Source organism: Hesperophylax consimilis, chromosome 3, assembly GCF_061612785.1.
Source record: "Hesperophylax consimilis isolate HC1 chromosome 3, BYU_Hcon_1.0, whole genome shotgun sequence".
In the NCBI taxonomy this organism is placed as follows: domain Eukaryota; kingdom Metazoa; phylum Arthropoda; class Insecta; order Trichoptera; family Limnephilidae; genus Hesperophylax; species Hesperophylax consimilis.
This window is the reverse complement of record NC_142838.1, coordinates 17759591-17785906: the sequence shown is the minus strand read 5'-3', so window position 1 is coordinate 17785906 and position 26316 is coordinate 17759591. Positions and strand designations below refer to the sequence as shown.

The 26316-nt window shown below is 33.6% G+C and overlaps 2 protein-coding genes across 6 annotated transcripts in view; both read left to right on the top strand.

The window, feature by feature from the left end:
• exp (expansion) overlaps nucleotides 1-8304 on the top strand; it is a 248645-nt gene extending 240341 nt beyond the window's left edge. For 3 of the 4 annotated variants that reach the window (XM_089648887.1, XM_089648905.1, XM_089648898.1), the window contains one exon: nucleotides 5996-8304. In XM_089648887.1, the coding sequence (XP_089505013.1) occupies nucleotides 5996-6026 (31 nt within the window). In that variant the 3' untranslated portion in view covers nucleotides 6027-8304. The remainder of the gene's footprint in view (nucleotides 1-5995) is intronic. The other variant, XR_016305059.1, reaches the window with a different exon arrangement.
• A 2950-nt stretch (nucleotides 8305-11254) lies between these two features.
• Nucleotides 11255-26250, top strand: LOC149425062 (intraflagellar transport protein 74 homolog). Of its 2 annotated transcripts, none has more exons than XM_089650939.1 (10): nucleotides 11255-11364; nucleotides 12242-12374; nucleotides 12801-13035; nucleotides 14520-14713; nucleotides 20103-20279; nucleotides 20369-20494; nucleotides 20574-20675; nucleotides 24763-25083; nucleotides 25373-25597; nucleotides 25939-26250. In XM_089650939.1, the coding sequence occupies exons 2-10, from the start codon at nucleotides 12252-12254 to the stop codon at nucleotides 26143-26145; spliced, it is 1710 nt and encodes a 569-aa protein (XP_089507065.1). In that variant the 5' UTR covers nucleotides 11255-11364; nucleotides 12242-12251; the 3' UTR covers nucleotides 26146-26250. The 2 variants fall into 2 exon arrangements, with proteins under 2 accessions (XP_089507065.1, XP_089507067.1); XM_089650941.1 differs by lacking the exon at nucleotides 11255-11364 and adding an exon at nucleotides 11692-11725.
• Nucleotides 26251-26316: the final 66 nt, after the last annotated feature.

The following is a 26316-nucleotide window of genomic DNA, read 5'->3' as shown; positions in this document are numbered from 1 at the left end:
ATCAAAATGATAATTCATCACATTTTTAAAAAGTTATATAAAGTCATGGAAAGTGCTGAAACAAGAACTTTATTAACTGGGTTAGGTTAGGTTAGGTTTATTTTTTTTTCATCTAATTCCTTTTTTATCTCGTTTCTAATGACTTTATATCACTTTTTAAAGGTGTGTTGAATTGTCACTGTGTTGAGTTATCATGAAACCAAGAAAATATAGGCATAAACAACAACTTTCACGACGCCGGCTGTCACCGTTCTAGAGCTTTTTTTTCTGCCATAGAACACAGATTTTCTGTTTTTCAGTTCAGATATTCGTAGGTATTTGTATATATACTTGGAATATAAAGTTTTATTGGTGAAATGTCAGTAAAGGTGTGAATTTTAAATATTCAAATATCCGGCCATAGTAATAAAATTGCTAAACTTTAACTTTCATTCTCTTTTTTCGTGAAAAACTAATATCATTATCATTAATGTGTGGCCGAAATTTGGACAACTGGAGCCGAAAAATGATGTTTCTTTCCCTCGTACCCAATGTTATCGACTCGCTTATGTGATAGGAAACTATCAGTTATCGTAGAATATAAAACGCTCATGGACTTATTAAAAATCGGATTGATAAAATTTGCCTGTAGCGCAAATCGCTATCGACTTAACGTTATTGCCCTTTTCTAATTATTTAAAAGCTCTATAAATTAGCTCTTTAAAATTTCGTAAAGATTTCCCTAATACAATTATTTGTCTTACCATTCAACCTGAAAAAAATCATAAATTTCTTTCTCAATGGAATCTTGACTTGAGCATATTTTCCTATATTTGAGTAAAGAACAGCAATTATATAGTCACGTAGAAAAGCTGCACTGAACACTGCACTTAATGCCGCAGTGACGCGGTGTTTTAGCCTACAAATAGAAACGTTCTCCTTTTCCATTGTCATTCCGTGCAGACAATTGAGAGACAAACCGTCTAGTCACGAATCTAATATCACCGATGCCAGATCTTTCCACAGATTCCATTACACGGACTGTATCTACATCAACTATCAACCTACTGCCGTAACCGCGTCAGTACTTCAGTACACTACAATTTGTAGTACTTTCCTACACACGCACTGAATGAATTGTTGAGTCTGAACAATAAATCGTACCTCCTCTACGCGATCTTCGCGGTTTTTCATCGTTAAAATGATTAGCGATAAATTCCTAACTAGATTTCACAAATTGCTCCAAATCGATATACAAGTTTTAAAATCATTTCAGTAGCATATCTGAAAATTTAAAAAATTACCGAAATAAAAGCGCTTAGTTTAGTAAATCGAAAGTTCTTAGCATTTATTATCGTCAGTCAAGTTAATTTATAATAATAATATAGCCTCACACTAAATATACGATAGAGGTCGCGGGTTCAAATGCCGGTATGCGCAAGCAAATTTTACTTAATTAATTTGTGTTATTTCACAATTTACTCGTTTAAAATATATAGTATATTTGCGGCATGTTCCAGAGTGGAAGATACTCCCAGTATCGCCCTGGTGTAATACCACCATTCAGATTTGAAACGTTGCTTGAAATAGCTTTGGCCGTGTTTGGTGACCAGATCTGAGTAGCCAGGTACTTCCCCATTTCCTCTTTCCCATCTCCTTCCTCTCCACATTACCTTCAGCCTAACAACATACCCAAATTGGGGATGCCTTGGTCTCACTGGCTCCGAACGGTTGGGAGCAGTTGAGATTCTTGTACGGTTTCACATAAAAATATACATATAATTTAGTAATACTAATACTAAAAACTTTCCCTTGAAGTGATGGTATTTTAAACTGTGAAAAACATTACAAAAACTGCTACGGATGCGAAGCCTCTTTATTTTTTTTTCTTCTTGCGTTCGCTTTCCTATCGAAGGTTAACTATCATCATGGCTGAAAGCAATGAGTTGTTTTTATACCCTTTCTGATTTTCGTCACCTTCCACATCAAATACTTGACATAAAAAATTGGTTCGTGCATAAAATGTACATGCATTGTGCCTAGATTCTGCGAAACAATTATTTCTGTCAATCGCAACTTTACCACTGCCTGCTTAGAATGAAGACAATTGACATTTACTTCACTGAGTTACGGTCGCATACCCCCGCTATTATATTTATATTATTATCATCTACCATTGATTTGTATAGGCGTGTCGCATTCATGAGACCAGCGACCATATAGCCATACAAAGGTTAAGACAATTCAAGAATGGAGTTTTAGATTACACCAAGAAAAGCATTTAATTCTGTGACCAACAAATGACATTTCGATTGCGAAATTTAGATAGTCATATAAAAATTATTTTTCGTCTCATATAAATTTTACGGAGCTGTTAATGGCATTTACTGAATAGATGAAGTCTAGCAAAATTACTAGTATTATCTATTATGTGACTTGTGTATCAACTATCATGATAATATTTAAAAGATCAAATCAAATTATAATAAGTCCCCGAAGGTCAGAAGCCAAAATGAGACCGTTGATACATTACTGCGCACGGCGCTAATGGAGTTGATACGATTAGAACAATATTACTCGCGCAAGTCACGTGAAAAATTTGTTACATATTTTATTGATTTGCGTGTAATTGAAACAGATCGTTTTAGTAACGATTAAGGTCTTAATCCTTGAAACCTAGAGCCAGAGTCTAGCGATCTCATTCGTATTGAACCCGATCCATAAATGGCCTGACATCTCGCCTCGTTTCCTGCGGTTTCCACCGCCCTGCACCTGGTGGGCAGTCTAATAACATTATGAAAACACTATGTCATCTGGTTAAAACAAAAGACTACAAATAAAAATAAAATCGTTGCGTGGGAGGCAAACCCAAGTAATCAGCCAAATAAGCATAGTCAAAAAGTTGCGGCTTAAGGTCAATGGAACTATTTACTTTTGAACTTTTATTAATACTAATTCGTTTTGACAATGAGTAGTAATATATAGCAAACGTTCTAAATGCTTTCGGTCACTATTCCGCCCACACCCTTTAATTACATGTCAGGCTTAATTTAACCGGAGTTCTCTTCATATGTTCGTTATTCAATATTCGTAGACGATGATTCCATTATTTTACGAATTAATTAAAACGTGATCAATGAGATTGGAACATGAAGTTCATAATATATTTATTTTAGATTCCAATACTTCCGCAATACTCTACCAGACTATGTAAATATAACTTATGTGAACGTACAAAAACTCTTAAAACTTCTACTAACTGATAAAATTGAAAAAAAATAACATTTTAGTTTCAATTTAGAGAGCCAGTTATTTAATTTCTCAATGTGTACACGGTTTTCCAATAAGAGGTGTTATTTTCATATTCAATCGTAAAAGATCAATGGTTTCGTTGCTTGTGTGGCACGTAGCACCGTCTTGTTAAAAGTTAACGTTGTCCAGATCAATACCATCCAATTCCGGTCATAAAAAATCATTAATTATCTCTCGATAGCGCAATCCATTCACCGTAACTGTTGCTCCAGCCTCATTTTCGAAAAAGTAAGGTCCAATGACTCCGCCGGACCATAAACCGCACCAAAAAGTCACACATTGAGGATAGAGAGGCTTTTCAACAATAATTATTGGGTTTTCCGAGCCCCAGATGTGACAATTTTGCTTGTTGACGAAGCCACCGAGGTGGAAATGGGCCTCATCACTCAAGATGATTTCCTTTTGATTCACTCAAGTGAATTTTAATAATTTCAATGCGTTGTTGAAGCGTGTATCGTTCCATTTTTATTAATGGCGTAGTTTCTACTTGTCAAATGTCAAAAAATAACAGCTTCAAAAGTAACATCTACCGAAATAGTGGGCTATTCAAAATAACATCTCTTATTGGAAAACCCTGTACATTTCAAGTACGTATCCCGTTTTTCATAAGAAATTGAACCGTTAATAAAATATTAATTATTTCCCCGACGTCTTTTTACGGACAAAAAATTGTGCAGTTAATTTTTTTAGCATAGGTAATCGAAATGCATGTTAAAATGCTAGGGACAACTCGATAACCACATAATTGATTATCATTCCGCTTAGTTACGTGTATCTAAAAAAACGAAATTAAGTTGCTACGTTTTTTGAATTTTATTTTATCTTCTAACTAATTTAGTTGAACGAAGTTTTTATTTGCTAAATTAATTTGATTTAGGGAACATAATATTGGCTTTACCTACGAAATTAATTAAATTGTTGTATTGAAGTCAAGTCTTGAGTAAGCAGAATAAGAAATAATAATTTGTCTCTACCGCGGATTATTGTTGCTATTATTATTATTATTAATGTTCGGTTTTCACCGTAGACAATGAGATAAGTGCATAGTGGTGCTGCAGAGGCAAAGAGCAGATATCAGTATGAGGTAGTGACGGTGTTTACTGTTTACGTGACACTCGCTATAAAATAAGGGAAAGTAAATTGGCCACAAGGCCGCGGCCGCCTCCTTACAAATATATACCCGCACTACCTACTACAGTTACAGTAGGTCTACACTCAGCCTACAGTACCTACTCGTACTCTAGTGCGATCCGGCTACAGATCAGAGTCAGGCAGCTGGGCTCCATAAGAACTCGTAGGTACATATCCATTTAAACCACATACTAGACACACATTAGCTTAAGGGAAGTAATAAATACTTAAATTCTGTATATTTTCATATAATAAATAATGTTTGTACCGATCCTTTATCTTTTTTTGATTAAAATCGTAGTATATGCCTAATTTTCATGACGCCATTTTTGTAAAACGTCACCTCATGGGTGCTTTACAGAGCTAGAAAATAGTTTGAAACTAGTTAAGTACTAGGTAGGTACCTACCTACTAATCTTTGCGAAATAAACTAAAATCAGTACCTGCATATGTCAAGAATTTTAAAAGAGTACAGAACTTTTTTTTAATTTTTCGCAGTAGTGAAATTTTTTAAAAGAATGTGGGTAGGTACGGGCTAGCTCTCGAGATAAGGGTTTCCTAAATCCAACCTAAAAAGCCTTTTTAGAAGAAACGATTGTCGTTCTGAATTCTGTCACAAACATAAAAAGAGAAAACATGTTAAAACAAATCATAAATGTCACTTGTAAAAAGTAAATTCAAAAGTAAATTTGATGAATTAATAAATTTGATTGGAAAACTACATTTTCGGAGTTATCTTAAAAAGTAAATGTCAAAAGTAAATTCAAGAACAACAGAGCGTTGTGATTACTTTGAAAACATTCAAAATTTATTTGTACACGTACTACAAGGCTTTTGATTGAGCTTAATTACTATCATTAAAACTACACTTAATTGCTCGCTTTGCCAAGTTTTCATCATTCACAAAAATACCTGTATTAACTAATCCCACAAAAATCTTGTAGAATTTTAATAAATTCCCTAAATTCCTACTAAATTACTGACATCGCGAAATTCTAAACTTCGGCCTTTAAAAAAACGTACTTTGCATCTAAAAAGACAAAAAATAAGCCTGCATATAACCACAACACATTATAATTATGTATATATTTTATTATTTTGTATTATTACTATACATTCTACATTATATATTATAGTATTTGTGCATGATACCAAGGACCTAGTCATAGTCACTAGGAATATACACACGCTTTTTTAAATTTCTTGCATGCAAACGCACTGTTTAGGTATAAATATAATATGAAGTGAGCAGATATCACATTAATTTGGTATTATGCTTTATAAAATGCTTATTTCCTTTTAAAAAAATTGCGGCAATGCCCGCCTTTATTATTTATTTATATTAATTAATAAAGTTGGTACATGATTTTCAATATCACCAATATATTTTAAAAGTGTCATAATAAAATACTATTTGATTTGGTGAATATATTAATTTATAATACCGTGAAATTCAAAGGACTCATAAAGGATATTTTTCTAAAATGTGATTCTATTAGAAGTTCTAGATTATCCATATATTTAGATAATTTCATGAATAATCCCACTAATAATATATTTTGTCGTTTTCCAGATTCGGACCACCTAGAAATATCGCCATATAATCAGATATACGGGAGACTACCTCTCCCCACTAGAGGCTTCGTACCTCCGCAACCAAGACAGATGTTTATCGGGGAATGGGACTAACCCCACCCCCCATCACCCCTCAACACTCACCTTAAAGGGTTGACAATATTTCATACCTACTTTCGAAGAACACTCCCCTATACAATTCGCCAGTCATTATTCAATTCACAAGGAAAACAAGACACAAGGATTGAAGTTATATCCCCAAAGACAAAGTGATTGAAATAATAAATGATATCGCTAACAGGTGGCAAGGCAAGTTAAGCCTAGCGCTTTTCTCTTTTGCCAATGCAATAATTGTCAGTCACACTGTGAGGATTAAATCGCAGATATAAAGAGAAAAACCTAATTAACTGGTAGAAGGGAACGTTCAATAAAGCCATCCCACACTAACTTATTTGATGCATCTTTTGATAGCATCTTTGAATAAATTTTACCGCAAAATGCCATTTTATGACGAAAACGAACGTGGAAATTGTTAATATTGAGTAGTGCTTATTTTTAATGAAAGGACAATGTGAATATTTTAATGTTAATCAAATGAAAGTTTCAAAATGTATTCATTATTTTTATGAAATTTATTATTAGGATAAACCATGTATTTAATACTTATATTTTTATGAATGACTCTATTGTTTAAGATATTAAAGTGTATATTATATTATTTTAGACGATAGCTTTTTAGATAGGCACATCGTTTCCTTACAAGTTGATAAACTGCCATTTTTGTGAACTATCTCCCGCTTGTATACGATATACGTATTTCATTTTTCATCATCTTGTACGCAACTTTTTATACCTTAAAATATTATTTAATATTAAAATTATAATATTTTAGGTTATTTGTAAATATTTAGTATATAGATGCAGACCTAGATTACCTATGTCTATGAATACATATTATTATATTATTATATATATTATTTTCAAATGATTTATTGAGTATTTTTTGATAATAGTAGTAAGAAAAGACGACGACCTTTTGCCTTTTTACAATAAAAACGATAACTAAATATATATGTTATCTGATCGTTAACATCTAACATCGAGACAACCTCGATAAGTATTTGGAGATCAATTTCATTTCAGGACAATAACTAAATATATCTTATTCTCAAATAATTTGAGGGAAATAATTATGATTAGCATTCTAACAATAGAGGCACGTATTTTCCTTCAATGTTTTTGAGAAATTTTTAGATTGAAAATTTACTTTTAAAGATACAGCAGAAATAGACATTTTCTAACAGTTTCCCAACTCCGGATATCACCTTATATTGCGGCACTTTATATGTCATTAAAGTGACCGTTAAGATACGTTTTCTTTACTCAATCATAAACTTATGTCTGTTTATAAGTGAGAAGTATGCAATATCAAATTATGTTTACAATATTAATGTATATAAACTATGATATAAGTTGTGTAAAAAATAAACAATAGATTTACATTATTTTTCTGTAACTTTAGCGAATTATTTGTATGACTTAATTAGAACTTCGCCAATTACTACATACAAGTAATTTAATATAATAACGAAGCACTGCCTTAATTCATTATAAATACTATACTTTACTATATTGATACCTACATAGCAAACATTGGTTAAATAATGTTTGAAATACTCTTTTATTGTGACTGAGCATGATTTGATGATAAAACTTCGGTTATGATAAAGATCTATCTTATTTGTGTGTTCATGACTGAAATTTCTACTTGTCACTGTTCAAGTCTCGTTCAATATATTTTTTCATTGGAAAATGAAATGTGTCCGACATATTCGTGGATAAAATAGATAACGATGGCTACAGGTGATACGTGAAACTTAATAACATCTTTAACAAATTTAACATCTTCACCGCTGTTGTTTTCCAATTTTCCAACTGAATTTGACTATCTGTATCATATTCATTTTAGAATATCTTGGACGCGTTTCAATTGTGGTAACTTTAAATTCAAATGCAAATATTTTTAATACTCAAGAATCAAGTATAAACTATCTTCAAGTAAAGCTTAAAATTAGTCTTTGATGTCGCAATTCTCTCAAGCGATTGCCCCTTCTCATATTTTTAATATGTTTGTATAACTATTAGAATAATCCATAATTCGAATCAAAATATAATCTCGTAAGGATTGAACTGTATTAACTGTATGGATTGTGCATTGTATTAACTGATTATAATTAAGTTATTATTTAACCTCTTAATATTAAGATGGGTGTTGGAAAATATATTTTTATGTATGTATCATCAAATAGATAAACAATTTAAATATTTTAGTTTTTTATTTAGTAATATTATCCTAAAACCATCAACAATACAACTAATTGTATACAACAGCAATGAGCAACTATGTACCATGTTGGTATATTCAAGACACGTGTTCACTCTTTCTTTTCATCAAAAAGACCTGCCATCCAGCGTCCCGAAGATTGACATTCCTGGAGGAAATTACTTTCCTCGTGGCCTCATGTATGGAGTGTGTAAGAAAAAGATGAGACGAACTTCATCACTTCGTTGTTCAGATTGAGAGGAACGTTAAAAAAATTAGTACCTAGTTTCCGACTTTTTTGGGGGATTTCTGAGGTATCCACTATAATCGAGATAGAAAAATCACGCCAAATAAACTTTCTTTACACCTCTGACGACTGGAGCATAAAAGGTGAGTTACGTAGCACCACTGCCTATGGTTTGCCATTTACAATAATTAAAGTATTGTAACTGTACTAATTAAAAAATGTTATGTGATGCCCAGAAGCAGTTGCCCTAATCCAGGTGGAAAGCATGCCACGGTGCCCTGACTAAGGGTCAAAAACTTTATCTATGTTTGCGTTCAAAATTTTGATATTTTTAATTGCTTATATTATTTATTTTTCGGAATAACTTAATTGAGTAAAACCTCAAATTGTAATATTTAAATATTGAAGACAATATTAGTGATTTCTAAACGAAAATCTGAAACAGAAAAATCAGAAAAGGAAACGGTCACATCTGGGACTCGAACCCAGGACCCTTGTCTTTCCGGGACACCGCACTACCAACTGAGCTAATGGGACCCTATCCCCCTCGGTCACTTTTAACTGTATCATACTTCGAATAAGAACTACTAACATTGTCTTCATTTTTTCACCGCACATTTTTATTGGCAACTATCTTTATGTATGATCGCAAGATTCAACCCGAACTAAATGCAATCCAGACAGCGTCTTTTTAGATAAACCTATCTTATTTTTTATTTTTAATGTGCGACATCTGTTGACTTTTCTGCAAGTCTAGAATGAATATTTATTTTTCGGAATACAGTGGTGCCTCACACAACGAACTTAATTCGTTCCAGGAGCAAGTTCGTTATGCGAAAAGTTCGTTATGTGAAACGCGTTTTCCCATAACAATACATGTTAAAAAAAATAATTCGTTCTGTGGCATAAAATATGGTAAGATGACATAAAAAAAAGATAAATTTTTTGTTATTATTTTTATTTAGATACATCTAAAAACATAATGAAAAAAACACACATTTTTTAATTTTAAGAAATAATCGAATCTTGCACATTTTCATCCATTTTCCGCCGATGGTGCAGTGAAAAACCTGTCCTGCTGGCTTTGAAATCTTCTTTATTATCTTGATTGCTGCTACTTCCAGGGATGTTTTTCTTTAGATCTTCATAAATTATCTTGGCCTTGTAACAGATAATATCTTGGGTTGTTACGTCACCTTTCACCTGCCTGTCCTTAATCCAAATCGCTAATAGCCTCTCCATTTCCTCGTGGATTGAAGATCTATGTTTTTCATTAAATAGTTTTGATACTCCTTTGGCTACTTTGGCTGATTTTATTGCATCTTTGTTTTTCAAAATGGTGAAAATGGTGGTCTTGTTGAGGCCAAACTCTTTGACGAGGTCACACTGTTTTACCCCACATTCACTCCTTCTAATTATTTCCTGTTTCATTTCAAGAGAAATCACCTTCCTGCTTTTTTTAGAACCCATCATATAAAAAAAATGTTGAGTTTATCTTAAAAGGACGACTGCCGTGATACGTGTGCGATTTAATTCGTAATGAAGAACGATTGCTGCGATACGTGCGTAACATAAATGAACCACTCAAGGTGGTGCGTAAGTTAAGCGTACTACGCAGTGACTAACGAGTCTAACGACTGCCTGCGCGGGAGGATGCAATTAATCGGCAGTGATCGTAGAAGATCGGGCGACTTCGTTGTGTGAAGCGAAGTTCGTTGTATGAATCGTGAAATGAACGAAAAGGAAGTTCGTTGTGTGCAGCATTCGCTGTGCGAGGCGTTCGTTGTGTGAGGCACCACTGTAACTTAATTGAGTAAAATCTCAAATTGTAATATTTAAATATTGAAGACAATATTAGTGATTTCTAAACGAAAATCTGAAACAGAAAAATCAGAAAAGGAAACGGTCACATCTGGGGCTTATATTATTTGTCGATTTGTAATACTAACATCAGAAAGAGTCTTTCATCTACGTTCAATAATTTATTTTGAAATACTTTTAGAAACCTCGAATTTATCTGCAATCGAATGTAATGCGAAAACATTTTACTAAAGTTATACATTGCAAAATTGTTAAAATCAAACCAAAAAATATATACATTTTAATGGTAAAGAAAACTTCAAAATCTGATGCATGCCATCTATTGGTTTTTAGTCATTCTGTATTGTATTTTTACTAAAACTATTTAGACGCTATATAATTCATTATTTGTTCGTGGTTTCTCATGGTTTGCTTCATTTTTTCGCAGATTTTATAACGAAACTCAACGTGGTAAAGAAATTTACTAAATTTGAGGTATGCCATCTATTGGTTTTTAGTCACAATAAAATGGTTGTGCCAACTATTGTAAAACAAAAATAACGTTATTTATATCAAGGAAGCAAACCTTTTTATAATGCGGCATATATTATATTGATCTAGCCAAGAAAATCACCTGGTTCTGTAACTTTTTTCCAATATCCGTATTTGAAATATTTTCAATGTTATTGTTTGTTGTTGTAGTGAACCAGTCACCATGGTGATTGTAACATAACAAACGGATTAACATACTACATGCGTGCTGTGTGTTTAGGACTGGAGGGAGGTAATTAAAGCAGCACCTGTGCCCCGTGCCGCAAAGGAGGCAATAATAAAATATGGATTATCCACGGAGTGGCCGTCAGTCGACCGTCAGGTGGCGCGCGGACATCGCAGATTCGGATTGGGAAAAGAACAGACCGACTTCAAGAAGAGGTTTGCACGGTTTGCACGGTTCTTCGGCGAGAAGTGGCGCTAGTTTTCAAAATACTAATTACAGGTTTGTATTATTACGAAGAGTGTGAAATCATTATGAATTTTCCAACAGTGAAATTTTGTGTTTCTTAATAAAAGAATAATTAATTATCAAGGCTAACGCAAATTTTGATTATTATCGATTATTCGGTGATTTCTTTATTTATGAGCCTGTACTTCTATGACAACAGTGAAGTCAAAACAACAAGCTATTTTCATGACAGCAATCGAGAAAGTTTTTTACGAGTACTTACCTACTTGTTATGTACAAATTAATGGCATTGTGAAAAACTTATTGGGTTAGGGTAAAAAAAACTAGGGTGTTTATTTCTTATTTGTTTTACTTTGGATTTAATGGAGGTACAACGAGAGTGATTTATTTACGGGTACAACCAACCTTCCTTTACATTACATTTGTGCATTTCGTATCGGACATTGCTTTGCTAATCGTTTGTAGAAAAACGCATTCTTTTTTCCATTTTGAATAAAACAGATACCTAATAATTATTTTATCAAATAATCTTTAATTCCTGAATAAATAAATTAGTTTTGTGATAATATTTACCGAGGCATGATTCCTTGCATATATAATGCAGTATAAGAAGGATCAAGGCCGTCTCAGCTCTCTTCACAATCCTAAATGATATAAACCACCCAATCTCTCTTTTGATATCCTGAACCCCTACGGGCACCGGTCTTACGCCATGTCCAGAACCTTACCTTAAATGGTCACTATTATTCAAAATATCACCCGCTTAAGGCATCCTTTTTTATGTATAATGCAATTAACTTTTTTTTTGAGTTCCTAATAATGCCCTCTCACTTATTTTGAAAAACACCCATGATGAAATCACATTTATGAAAATGTCATCAGATTAAAAAGAAGTTTTGATATTGAATAGGAAAAGTGCGATGCGACCAGGGTCAGCTTACCGCAGTGGGACGGCATCCCGCCTCACCAGCAATAGTTTTGGGGCCCCGCCGCCCACCGCTGTCCTGAGGATGGGCACCACCAGCATGGCCAACATTAATGCTGTAAGTCCATTTGTCTTTTATATGGAGGGAATAAGACCTCGTCAATCCCACCAGAGAATGAATGGAGCGGGCATTCTTTGACCACAAGTTCAGTGGTCTGCACCACACCGCATTCACACATTGCTGACACTTTAAGGCCCCACCTGTGCATCATGAGGGCATAACGACTCTAGGAGCACCTTCTTCTGTAAGGCTATTATAGTAGCTATTAGATTTCAGAATAGAACACAGAAAATGGAGCAACTATGAGCTATGCTCTTGAAGTGGACTGCTCAAATTGCGAAAGCACAGGGCTTGACGTGATGAAACCAGCAGTTGCAATAAAGCAATTACCTATTCAGGCCTTTTTTTCTCTTGTGGCGCACACCTGAAGAAATGTCAAGGATTCTTATATTAAAGTATGTACGTATGTTGTTCCCATTTCAGATGGAGCGTCCAATAACCCAGCAGGGCTTGTCGGGTCTACGCACAGGGACCGGTGTGGCCAGACAGAGACAGCTGCGCGACCGGCGTTACTGGGAGGAGGAGTTGGGGGGGAGAGTGCGCGGACTGCGGGCCGAGATCGAGCGCTTGCACCGCGCCGCTGATACCGCCGCCCGCGAGAAGTCGGCCAACAAGCATTACGAGGCGCGGGGACGCGAGTTGGCACAAGAGTTAACAGGTAATTGAGCCAAAAGAGTCTTTACTACCTGAATGGGACTTTGGCATCCACAGTTTAGGTCCAAGTAAGCTCTTAAAGTAATTATATTTTATTTAGTTATAAAATTTATCATTTCATATCTAGTGTACATCTATTCTAAAATAACCATAAAAATATTATATTACCTTCATGCTAATATTTGAACATTGAAAACATTGAGACATAACCCATGAAAAACTGCAAGACTTTTGGCTTCCCTGACAGTAAAAGGGAGTTCATTGAACATTTTGAAACCTTTAATAATAATAATATTTGGATAATTTTTATAGTGCCGTTTTTGTGCAAAATCACCTCAAGGGTGCTGATAATAAATGTTGTTTTATATTGCCGATAAATTTGTCTTAGGAAGCCTAAATTCGTTGCAGCTTCTTGTATGATAGCCATGAACTGTACCAGTATCCAGGCGTTATAGGTCATTTAAAAAAAATGTGTGACTAATTTTTATTTGAAATTGTGAAAAATGCCCGTATGTTATTATCAGTTTCAATTTGTAAAGTCCGCGACTCCAAATACATATTATGTTAATATAGTAAATTGGAAATAACCACACAATCCATGTCCTTACAGCAAATCATTTTTAAGAGATTACCTTTTAATTTAGTTGTGCACAACATTAAAGTAAATAAAATAAGAGTTTGAAACGCCCGTCCGCATTATCCAAAGATACTGGGTGCGAAGCAATTGAAAAACAACCAATGTTCCACACACGACAAGCGTGTAAAATGAAAAACCAACATATGTTTAAGTCACTATCTCTTTAAAACATATAATATTCATCGTGCTGTCTCCCTCACGGCCAGGACCTAAGCGTCCCTTAACTTTCTTCGGGACCTAATTTTTAATTCGACGAAAGACATAGTTCCATCTCGTTTATTCTATGGCGCTCATAGGGACAGAGGATGCCAAAGTTGGTACATTCTTTAAATTGACCCAGCGAATCGTGTGGACTTGTGAATGAAAGCTTCTACATACTAGAGATAACAGATGTCACTGCTCATCACTCGCAGCTCACACTCGCAGCTGAAGCTTGCAGCTCTGCTGTTTCGCGGTAGATTTCAAATGAGTTAAGAATAAGACCAGTTGTTTTGGTGCACATAATTTATTATTATTGTTCTTATAATTTTGGGGGGTCAAACACCAATTGACCTAAGGGAAGAGCCGCCACTGATTAATACTAACACTTTTTAAAATGTCATTTAGTAATATTTTATTTTTTAACTTATATGTAAATACTAGGGTATTATATACACCAAACACTGCCACACACTTAGAATATTGAGTTGGCATTGCATTGTTTTTATCCTCGTATATCTGCTATAGCACAATATAGACCTCATACCTTTTTCTGAATTATTTCCATTCTTCTAACTAACGATACTCCAAATGTGATCAAGATTCAGCCGGAGACCTTGTACAAAAAATGTTGTATTTTTAACTACACACAGATTTGCAAGGACGGCTGACTGACTACAACTTGGCAGCCCAGATGTTGACAGCGGCAGATATATCGGCAATTCAAAGGCAAACTTCAGAGCTAGAAAGTTCAAACAACCAAACATCAGATGAACTGGAAATGGTTTTTGCAGACCGCCAACGCAAAGAGGGTCAACTACACCAAATCACAGAACAGATCAAAAAGGTTATATGTTTCAAAATATTTCTCAAAGCATCACATTCCATTTAAAATATCCACTGGCTAATTTATTTATTTATTTATTTTCGGGAAATCATTTTCATTAGTTTGTACTTGTGTATAGTATAGCCAAAATAAACCGATTATAGATTCCCTCCTTGTAACTTTACCTCTAATACAGGGGTGGGGAACCTTTTTGCCATCGGGGGCCATTTGGATGTTTGTTGTATCACCCAGTGGGCCGTACCAAGATTTTGCAGACGCAGGGAGGGGAGGAGGTATTTTAATGCATCATTCAGAAAACAAAACTGTTTTTAACTTAACTCAATCTGCATCTTGGTTTTTATAACTGCAGTTCGAACATGATAATATTTTCCTTTAAAATGTGTCAGCAGATGAATCCACAAATGGAATTTTATCGTTATATTCTGATTCAGATTTTTGCAGCACATAGTCTGCAACTAGAATTTTATAACTGCACTTCAAACACGATAATGATTTCAGAGGCGTCGCCAGCTTCCAAGCTAGGAGAGGGGCAGTTAATTCTTTTATAAAGCTTACAGAGAAGGAACAAGGAAGTAGTTAGAATAAACTAGAAAGTTTTTCGTACAAGTATACCCGGCTCTGCTCGTGGTTATGAACGAGGCCGCTTTAAGCCGTGAAGGAGCCTAAAATATTCTTTTGCATTTGGAATGGTCAAACAAAAATTTAATATTTTAATTTTTTTAATTTGTGTAGATCATCTATATGCCTAGATATAAAAAAAGACTTAATCCCAATTTCTAGGAGTCCTGTGGAATTATAATAACCCCAACTGGAGTAAGTGACGAGAGCAAGGGGAGTGCAAAATATTGAAATTTATGAGAAAATCATAAAACAAAAATAATAATAATATTGCTCGTAATAAAAAATATTAACACATTTGTGAGAAAATTATATAAAAACAAAATATTCCTATTATAATAGATATAATATTAAAGGATGTAACCATAGGCCATAAGAAGACAGGATTTACATAAAACAAATTGAATTCACAACAGAAATATAAATATAAACAACGGAAAAGTTAAATAGGTTCTCATCATAGACATATGAATATTAGTAGACCTGCCCTAAGTGATTAAAAGCGTATTATCCCCACTCCCCATACCGGTTCCATTGGAGCCGGCTGTGCTTGCGTATGGCCTCAAATGAAATTTGAAAACGTGACGTCATCATTCTTGTGCGAACTATGGTCGAGGCATCATCGGTTCATTTTACGAAATAACACGGCAAAATGTTGACTTGTACTATGAAAACTTGTAAAAATAGATGTGAAAAAGAGAATAAACCCAATTGTCGTATTACATTCCATATATAAGCATTATTTTACTTTATTTTAAGCATATTCACATCGTATAATATGAATCAGTTGTTACTGTCACATCGAGAAACGTCTGGACGCGAAACACAAAGCTGGTTGGTTGCTGGGAAGTAAATTATGAACATTTATAAAAGTGTCTTAACTAAATACTTAAACGAAATATTCGACTCTGAAAATGGAACCGAATTTTTTTGCCGAATTTGGACTTCGCAAATTTGTTCATAACGTGGCGAGTAATTTGCGCCCCCATGTAAAAATGTCTATTCATTCAAAAGCAGATTTTACTTTTAAGAAGTAAATGGTGATATTATAATGCGAGATGCCTATTTACTGTCAGATTGATTTATTGACGAATCACAGTCAGCTTCACTCCCTTCGTTCTTCAACAGTTGATTTTACCCCTCGCCATTATCTTCTCGTCTATTAATTCCTATGTCTGTGGTTCTCATGAAATATGAAAATATTCTTTTAACCCTTCAGGACTCTGCCATATTGTCTGTTATGTTTCAACGACGCTGTCGATGCAGGCGTCGTTGCGTCTGCAGGAGAATTAGTGTGTATTTCCTCATTGCAATAAAATCAAATAAATTGAACATTTCTGAACATATCCAAAAATTGAAAACTGTTTGAAAGGTGATGAAATACGCTTTCAAATTATAGTATTTGAGGTAAATGAATTATTTTTTAAATATTAAAATTTTTAATGCAAACATAAAAAAGATTTTTAAATGACTCACCTTAGGTTTTTTCTTACAAAAACTAATAACGAAAAAAAACATATTTGAATAGTTAAATTTATTGTAAACATTATATTGTCAACTCACTTTTTTATCTTTTCTTTACAATACTAATTTATAAAAAATTCACAGGTTTCTCAAATTGCTGTCGGAACCTTTGGTTTCATATAGGTGTACATTTTAATTATTCTATTGTTAACTTCTATATTTAAATATGTAGCGTCGTGTTTCTCTTTCTAAAACAGTTTAGATCATATTTTTCACCATGATAGTAAGGGAGATACAACGATTTCTATGAGGCCATATATGAGCTGTGAGCGAACAAATAGACTACAGGTACTAGCTCTTGGTTCACTAAACCGAACAAATTAGCCTGATATTTTTTAAGCTCACAATTAAAAATGTCCACTTTTGATATTACGTTAATATAATTATTGCAAAGTCTGTTCAAGCAAGAACTTTGCTTATACAGTAGAACCTCGTTAATTCGAAATCCAGCGGACATCAAAAATCAAATTTCGAATTAACGAATTCCCACGTAATTCGAAATTTTATGAAAAAAAAAAAAAAAAAAAAACGCCGAAAATCGATTTTCTCGGCCGCCTCTTCAAATCCGGGTGGTATTTTAGTTGTAAATTCGTATTAATACCAATTATTTCTTTATTTTCGCGGTCGATTACCGTAGCGGCCAGCCCTGTAAATTCAGATATTCGCAATAAATTCGTAAAAATGCTATATATTTACGCGTAAATCGAGATTTCGCTGCCGATTTCGGTCGCGGCCTACCCTTTAAATTGAGATATTCGTAAAAATACGATATATTTCCGCGTAAATCGAGATTTCACGGTAATTTTCTGTCGCGGCCGGCCCTTTATTTCAAATATCTGAATTAGAATTCGTAAAAATACGATATATTTCCGCGTGAAACGAGAATTCGCGGCCGTATTCCGTCGCGGCCGGCTCTTCAAATTCAGATATTCGAAATAAATTCATAAAAATGCTATATATTTACGCGTAAATCGAGATTTCGCTACCGATTTCGGTCGCGGCCTACCCTTTAAATTGAGATATTCGTAAAAATACGATATATTTCCGCGTAAATCGAGATTTCACGGTAATTTTCCGTCGCAGCCGGCCCTTTATTTCAAATAACTGAATTAGAATTCGTAAAAATACGATATATTTCCGCGTAAAACGAGGATTCGCGGCCGTATTCCGTCGCGGCCGGCTCTTCAAATTCAGATATTCGAAATAAATTCATAAAAATGCTATATATTTACGCGTAAATCGAGATTTCGCTGCCGATTTCGGTCGCGGCCTACCCTTTAAATTGAGATATTCGTAAAAATACGATATATTTCCGCGTAAATCGAGATTTCACGGTAATTTTCTGTCGCGGCCGGCCCTTTATTTCAAATATCTGAATTAGAATTCGTAAAAATACGATATATTTCCGCGTGAAACGAGAATTCGCGGCCGTATTCCGTCGCGGCCGGCTCTTCAAATTCAGATATTCGAAATAAATTCATAAAAATGCTATATATTTACGCGTAAATCGAGATTTCGCTGCCGATTTCGGTCGCGGCCTACCCTTTAAATTGAGATATTCGTAAAAATACGATATATTTCCGCGTAAATCGAGATTTCACGGTAATTTTCTGTCGCGGCCGGCCCTTTATTTCAAATATCTGAATTAGAATTCGTAAAAATACGATATATTTCCGCGTGAAACGAGAATTCGCGGCCGTATTCCGTCGCGGCCGGCTCTTCAAATTCAGATATTCGAAATAAATTCATAAAAATGCTATATATTTACGCGTAAATCGAGATTTCGCTGCCGATTTCGGTCGCGGCCTACCCTTTAAATTGAGATATTCGTAAAAATACGATATATTTCCGCGTAAATCGAGATTTCACGGTAATTTTCTGTCGCGGCCGGCCCTTTATTTCAAATATCTGAATTAGAATTCGTAAAAATACGATATATTTCCGCGTGAAACGAGAATTCGCGGCCGTATTCCGTCGCGGCCGGCTCTTCAAATTCAGATATTCGAAATAAATTCATAAAAATGCTATATATTTACGCGTAAATCGAGATTTCGCTGCCGATTTCGGTCGCGGCCTACCCTTTAAATTGAGATATTCGTAAAAATACGATATATTTCCGCGTAAATCGAGATTTCACGGTAATTTTCTGTCGCGGCCGGCCCTTTATTTCAAATATCTGAATTAGAATTCGTAAAAATACGATATATTTCCGCGTGAAACGAGAATTCGCGGCCGTATTCCGTCGCGGCCGGCTCTTCAAATTCAGATATTCGAAATAAATTCGTAAAAATATGATATATTTCCGCGTAAATCGAATTTTGTCGGCAGTTTTTCGTCGCGGCCGGCCTTTTAAGTTCAGATATTTGAAGTAAATTCGTAAAAATATGTCATATTTCGGCATGGATCGAAATTTTTCGGCCGATTTCTGTCACGCCGTATTTTTTCAACGCGGATATTCGAAGTAAAGTTAGTAAAAATACGATATATTTACGCGTAAATCGAAATTACGCGGCCGAGTTTCGTCGCGGCCGACCCTTTAAATGCAGATATTTGGCGTAAACTCGTAAAACTACGACATATATCCGCGTAAAATGTATTTTCTCGGCCCTTTAAACTCGGATATTCGAAATAAATTTGAAAAAATACGACATTCCAGTGTAAATCGATTCAGATTTACAAAATAATAATATCAATTAGGACGATCTATAACCACGTAAAAATACATTTTTAGGCGTTTTACCGCCACGGCTGACTTTTAGATTCAGATTTACGAAATATTATGATTTATTTTCGCAAAAATCAAATTTTTTCGAATTACACGAACAAATTTTCGTGCGCGGACAAATATAAATTTCGAATTACGAATTAACGAATTTCGAATTAAAAAAAATTTTGTATGAAAAAATTTTTCAGCGGAAATTTTTTTTGCGAAAATTTCGAATTACGCGTTTTTTCGAATTATCGGGGTTCGAATTAACGGGGTTCTACTGTAGTTTGTTTTGCATTGATCTACTTTGAAAAGGACAGATGAGCGTGTCGAACGTGCAGGTATATTAAAGTGAATCTTATTTAGCAACTCTGGGCAACGAATATCATTATTAACTAATTACAGGAATAATAATAATGGACAAGTGATATTATGATGCATAATCCATTGCTTAGCACTTTTGGAACAAAGTATGGTAGTTGAATAGCAAATTGAATCCAACTATGAATTAACATTCTGCAATTCATTAATTATTTCCAGGAACAAGGTACAGTGGATGTCCTGATGAGTCAAATGACTCCTGCTGAGAAGTCGCAATATCTTCAACTGAGAGACGCGGCTGCAAACCTTCAAGAAGAAGTGGATCAAACCCGTTGTCAACTGGATGAACTGTCCAAAGCAAAGAACGAACTTGAAAAACAAATATCAGTGTCACAGGTGAGTTTCATTACAACATATTACAAATATAATTTTTTAATATGTTATTATTTTCAACTATTTTATTCAACTATGTACACACTTTTCAGATGAAAACTCACATGGTAGATTTAATTCAAAAGCTGATGACAGCTGAAGAAAAAAGGAATGAGTTGAAAGAAGAAATGAATAACAAATTACAACCAGCTCAAGAGAGAGAACAACTTTTGGCTCAGGTATTTAATGAAACAAATAATTAATTCTCAATAAAATGTTAAAGCCTTGACTAAAACTTAAGTTGTTTTGAACAAACAGGTTCGAGAAGACAATGCAGCAATTTCGACAATGGAAAGCAATGCCCAGTCAGTGAAGGAAGAAATTAAAAGAGCTCAAGATTTTCTCGATCAAGCTGAGCAGGTACCTTCACTTTCTAGAACCTTAATACATTGATAATAATAATTATACAATACAGGTACCTACATACCTACTTATTCAGTGACGGTCAGTGAATTTTTGTAAAAGGGATGCTGGATAACAAGTAGGTATCTTATATATATCTACTATCATGTATACAAAACTATACACTAGAACACAAACAACATGCAGTAGATATCTTACATATACCTACCATCATCAGAGGCGGATTTGCAGTCTTGGCCGCCCTAGGCCCCAGACCATGTAGCCGCCCCTTTCTCAGTACCCATCATATTGACCAGGAGTATACAAACTTTTCAGTAAGTTCCTAGGGTCAAAACCGTTTTAATTTTCCTGCCATTATCATTCATGGTTCATGGGGTGAGATTTGTCCAGGTCTTGGCGGGCGGTAGGTACTTAGGAAGTAATTTCTTGTTATCATCTGTGACTTTTTTGTCACGATTGGCCGCCCCTAATATCTGGCCGCCCTAGGCCCGGGCCTACATAGGCCTAAGGGCAAATCCGCCTCTGACCATCATGTATACAAAATTATAGAATAGAACACAAATAAAATGCAGTAGATATCTTACATATATCTACTACATATTATGTATACAAAACTATAGACTAGATCACAAATAAAATGCAGTAGATATCTTACATATATCTACTACATATCATGTATACAAAACTATAGACTAGATCACAAATAAAATGCAGTAGATATCTTACATATATCTACTACATATCATGTATACAAAACTATAGACTAGATCACAAATAAAATGCAGTAGATATCTTACATATATCTACTACATATCATGTATACAAAACTATAGACTAGATCACAAATAAAATGCAGTAGATATCTTACATATATCTACTACATATTATGTATACAAAACTATAGACTAGATCACAAATAAAATGCAGTAGATATCTTACATATATCTACTACATATCATGTATACAAAACTATAGACTAGATCACAAATAAAATGCAGTAGATATCTTACATATATCTACTACATATCATGTATACAAAACTATAGACTAGATCACAAATAAAATGCAGTAGATATCTTACATATATCTACTACATATTATGTATACAAAACTATAGACTAGATCACAAATAAAATGCAGTAGATATCTTACATATATCTACTACATATCATGTATACAAAACTATAGACTAGATCACAAATAAAATGCAGTAGATATCTTACATATATCTACTACATATCATGTATACAAAACTATAGACTAGATCACAAATAAAATGCAGTAGATATCTTACATATATCTACTACATATTATGTATACAAAACTATAGACTAGATCACAAATAAAATGCAGTAGATATCTTACATATATCTACTACATATCATGTATACAAAACTATAGACTAGATCACAAATAAAATGCAGTAGATATCTTACATATATCTACTACATATCATGTATACAAAACTATAGACTAGATCACAAATAAAATGCAGTAGATATCTTACATATATCTACTACATATCATGTATACAAAACTATAGACTAGATCACAAATAAAATGCAGTAGATATCTTACATATATCTACTACATATTATGTATACAAAACTATAGACTAGATCACAAATAAAATGCAGTAGATATCTTACATATATCTACTACATATCATGTATACAAAACTATAGACTAGATCACAAATAAAATGCAGTAGATATCTTACATATATCTACTACATATTATGTATACAAAACTATAGACTAGATCACAAATAAAATGCAGTAGATATCTTACATATATCTACTACATATCATGTATACAAAACTATAGACTAGATCACAAATAAAATGCAGTAGATATCTTACATATATCTACTACATATCATGTATACAAAACTATAGACTAGATCACAAATAAAATGCAGTAGATATCTTACATATATCTACTACATATTATGTATACAAAACTATAGACTAGATCACAAATAAAATGCAGTAGATATCTTACATATATCTACTACATATCATGTATACAAAACTATAGACTAGATCACAAATAAAATGCAGTAGATATCTTACATATATCTACTACATATCATGTATACAAAACTATAGACTAGATCACAAATAAAATGCAGTAGATATCTTACATATATCTACTACATATTATGTATACAAAACTATAGACTAGATCACAAATAAAATGCAGTAGATATCTTACATATATCTACTACATATCATGTATACAAAACTATAGACTAGATCACAAATAAAATGCAGTAGATATCTTACATATATCTACTACATATCATGTATACAAAACTATAGACTAGATCACAAATAAAATGCAGTAGATATCTTACATATATCTACTACATATCATGTATACAAAACTATAGACTAGATCACAAATAAAATGCAGTAGATATCTTACATATATCTACTACATATTATGTATACAAAACTATAGACTAGATCACAAATAAAATGCAGTAGATATCTTACATATATCTACTACATATCATGTATACAAAACTATAGACTAGATCACAAATAAAATGCAGTAGATATCTTACATATATCTACTACATATCATGTATACAAAACTATAGACTAGATCACAAATAAAATGCAGTAGATATCTTACATATATCTACTACATATTATGTATACAAAACTATAGACTAGATCACAAATAAAATGCAGTAGATATCTTACATATATCTACTACATATCATGTATACAAAACTATAGACTAGATCACAAATAAAATGCAGTAGATATCTTACATATATCTACTACATATCATGTATACAAAACTATAGACTAGATCACAAATAAAATGCAGTAGATATCTTACATATATCTACTACATATTATGTATACAAAACTATAGAATAGATCACAAATAAAATGCAGTAGATATCTTACATATATCTACTACATATCATGTATACAAAACTATAGACTAGATCACAAATAAAATGCAGTAGATATCTTACATATATCTACTACATATCATGTATACAAAACTATAGACTAGATCACAAATAAAATGCAGTAGATATCTTACATATATCTACTACATATCATGTATACAAAACTATAGACTAGATCACAAACAAAATGCAGTAGGTATCTTACATATATCTACCATCATGTATACAAAACAGATCCAAAATGAAATGAATTAAGTAGCTAATCAAAGGATATTCAATGTTTCAACAATTCGGTTTCATTTATTCAAACCAAACTGACAAAAATTCAAACACATACTAAATACAATCCACTCGATTCGTAATAAGGTATGCTATTCTGTGCATTATGCCCATAAGCATTAAAATAGTTTTTTGTATGTTGAATGCTGTTTTCAAATACTTATTTAGCATTCAAAGATCTAGGCAGGTGGGAGTGAATACGCATGCGCTAAATTTGAATACTTTCCAGCTTTTCAGATACAGGATACAAGATCCAAACTGTTGCTCGTATCTGTATGTATGACATTCATAGATATTTGAGCAATGAGAATGTATTAATATGCGTCGTGTCATGTCAATATGTGAGTTAAACGCAGCGAGTCTCTGAGAATAATGCGTTTACGCGATTCATAGATATTCGAACATTGAAAATGTACATAATATTTTACATATTTCGACTCACTACATATTGTGTAGTGTCGTTGTGTGTTAGTAAATTGCAGTATTGCCATTTACAGCTAGAAAAAATATGTCCAAAACTTTTTGACTCTAGAATCTTGAACACAAGAGAAGCGAAGCATCCAAGGCATGGAGGGACCGCGTCTGGTACCTATGTAATTTTCTTGTGTAAATACCAGTGTAACATTTTTTAAATCGGAAATGTATGTAAAGAAAATATCAAATAATAAATACCCACCTATTAATTTTATTACATTAGATGTGTAATTTTTTTGTTATACAGTGAAAATAAAATTTCTCGGTTTTCATCTTAGCAAATCATGTTACTATCTGTAGTTTTTCGTTAGTAACAACTAGTACATATGTACAGAGAAAGATACCTGCTTCAGCTGATTACTATTCAAATGAAAATATAATTAATTACTATAACAGGATTTGGAGGAAGGTCAATCGGAGCGTCATCAGAAATACAGGGAACTGAAGAAGCGGGAGGAAACAATGGAAATGTTTATGTCATCCTTTGAACAAAACACAACAGATGAACAAAATAGGATTTCTCAGCTGGAGTCGGATATAGTATTTGCTTTAGAACACTCCAGTTCCAATCTTGATCAATTCAATTTTGATGAGATAGATTCACTGAAGCAACGTGATGGAGGGTATAGCTCCATGTCGGGAACTGAAAATGACACCAATAAGTCTGTTGAAAGTTTGGCAAAAGATTATGGTCGTCTCGAGACACAGTTGAAAAAGGTGAAATCATACTATATATATATTTTATTTTATTTGCATAAAACGGATATGTACATTGGCTTATACCTCATAATGTAACCATTAATCTCCTAGTTAGTTAGAAATTGGACTGGGCCATAGTGTATTCACACCTGTTGTATTACAGCTTTTTCTCGACGCACATAATATACTTTTCCATATTATATAATGTCCTTTGTGAATATAACCATGCCTACATTATTAGGCTTAATTCTGTGTTTTATGCACTTATAATTTACTTGTATTTAATAAACATGGAGTGGGTGTACAGGCTCAGGAGACTCGTGAACGTTTGGCGGCAGAAATGGGGGCTTTACCGGATAAGATAGCATCTCTGCATCAATCTATAGAGCAATTGTCAGATCTGGAGAGTCTAAGGGTCAACGGGGCAAAGAGAAGGCGAGAACTGAAGGAGGAAGCTGTCACCTTGAAGGATAAACTGACTCCGACAGAGAGTGCTGTGCAGGAAGCATCCAAAAGATACCGGGAACTTCAGGTAAGAATTAGAATAGAGTTCTGTCAAATATGCGTATGTATTCCAACCATTGAATAAATATTTTCTTTAGTCGTTGATTCAAACTGACACATAAAAAAACATATATTTATGTACATACATTTAGGAGTGGTTGTTTCACAGAATTTTAACAATTCATCAAATTTCGAAGTTGATTTTCCAGTTCTTTTATTATTTCAGATGTGTGAAGGAACTGGCCAATGACGATAGAATATCCGAACTTGAATAGCACTTGAAAAGATCTTCGAAATTTGATGAATTGTTCAAATTCTGTGAAACAACTGACCCTTATACTTTTCTAATTTTGCTTGATTGTTTTTCAGAAACGATTAGATGGAAATGAAATGTACAGTCAGTTGAATGCCATGGAAGAAAAACTAGCTGCAATAGAGAACAACAATGCCGCCCTTCGCGAGGACATAGCGTCAATTACCATCAAAACGGACTATGAACCTATTAAGAAACAGGTGTTTGATGTGTTGGAGAGCATTAATGACAAACTAAAATCATCATCCAATAATCACTACTAAACAAGGGATAAATCCGATTTTCTTTCCACCGATATATGATTAAACCCGCTGACAAATTGCAAATTAAACAGTGATTAATTTGTCATGAAGATATTGTATCTACATATTATATATAAAGTCGCTATGTCATTAAAGATTTTTAATTAGTTGCAAGAAAATAAAATAATAAAA

Bases quoted from the DNA above. Each gene is read 5' to 3' on its own strand.
- LOC149425062 (XM_089650939.1), top strand. From the start codon at position 12,252: ATGCGACCAGGGTCAGCTTACCGCAGTGGGACGGCATCCCGCCTCACC. The intron at 12,375-12,800 runs GTAAGTCCATTT...TTCCCATTTCAG, and splicing joins GCATGGCCAACATTAATGCT to ATGGAGCGTCCAATAACCCA. The intron at 20,676-24,762 runs GTACCTTCACTT...TTACTATAACAG, and splicing joins TTCTCGATCAAGCTGAGCAG to GATTTGGAGGAAGGTCAATC.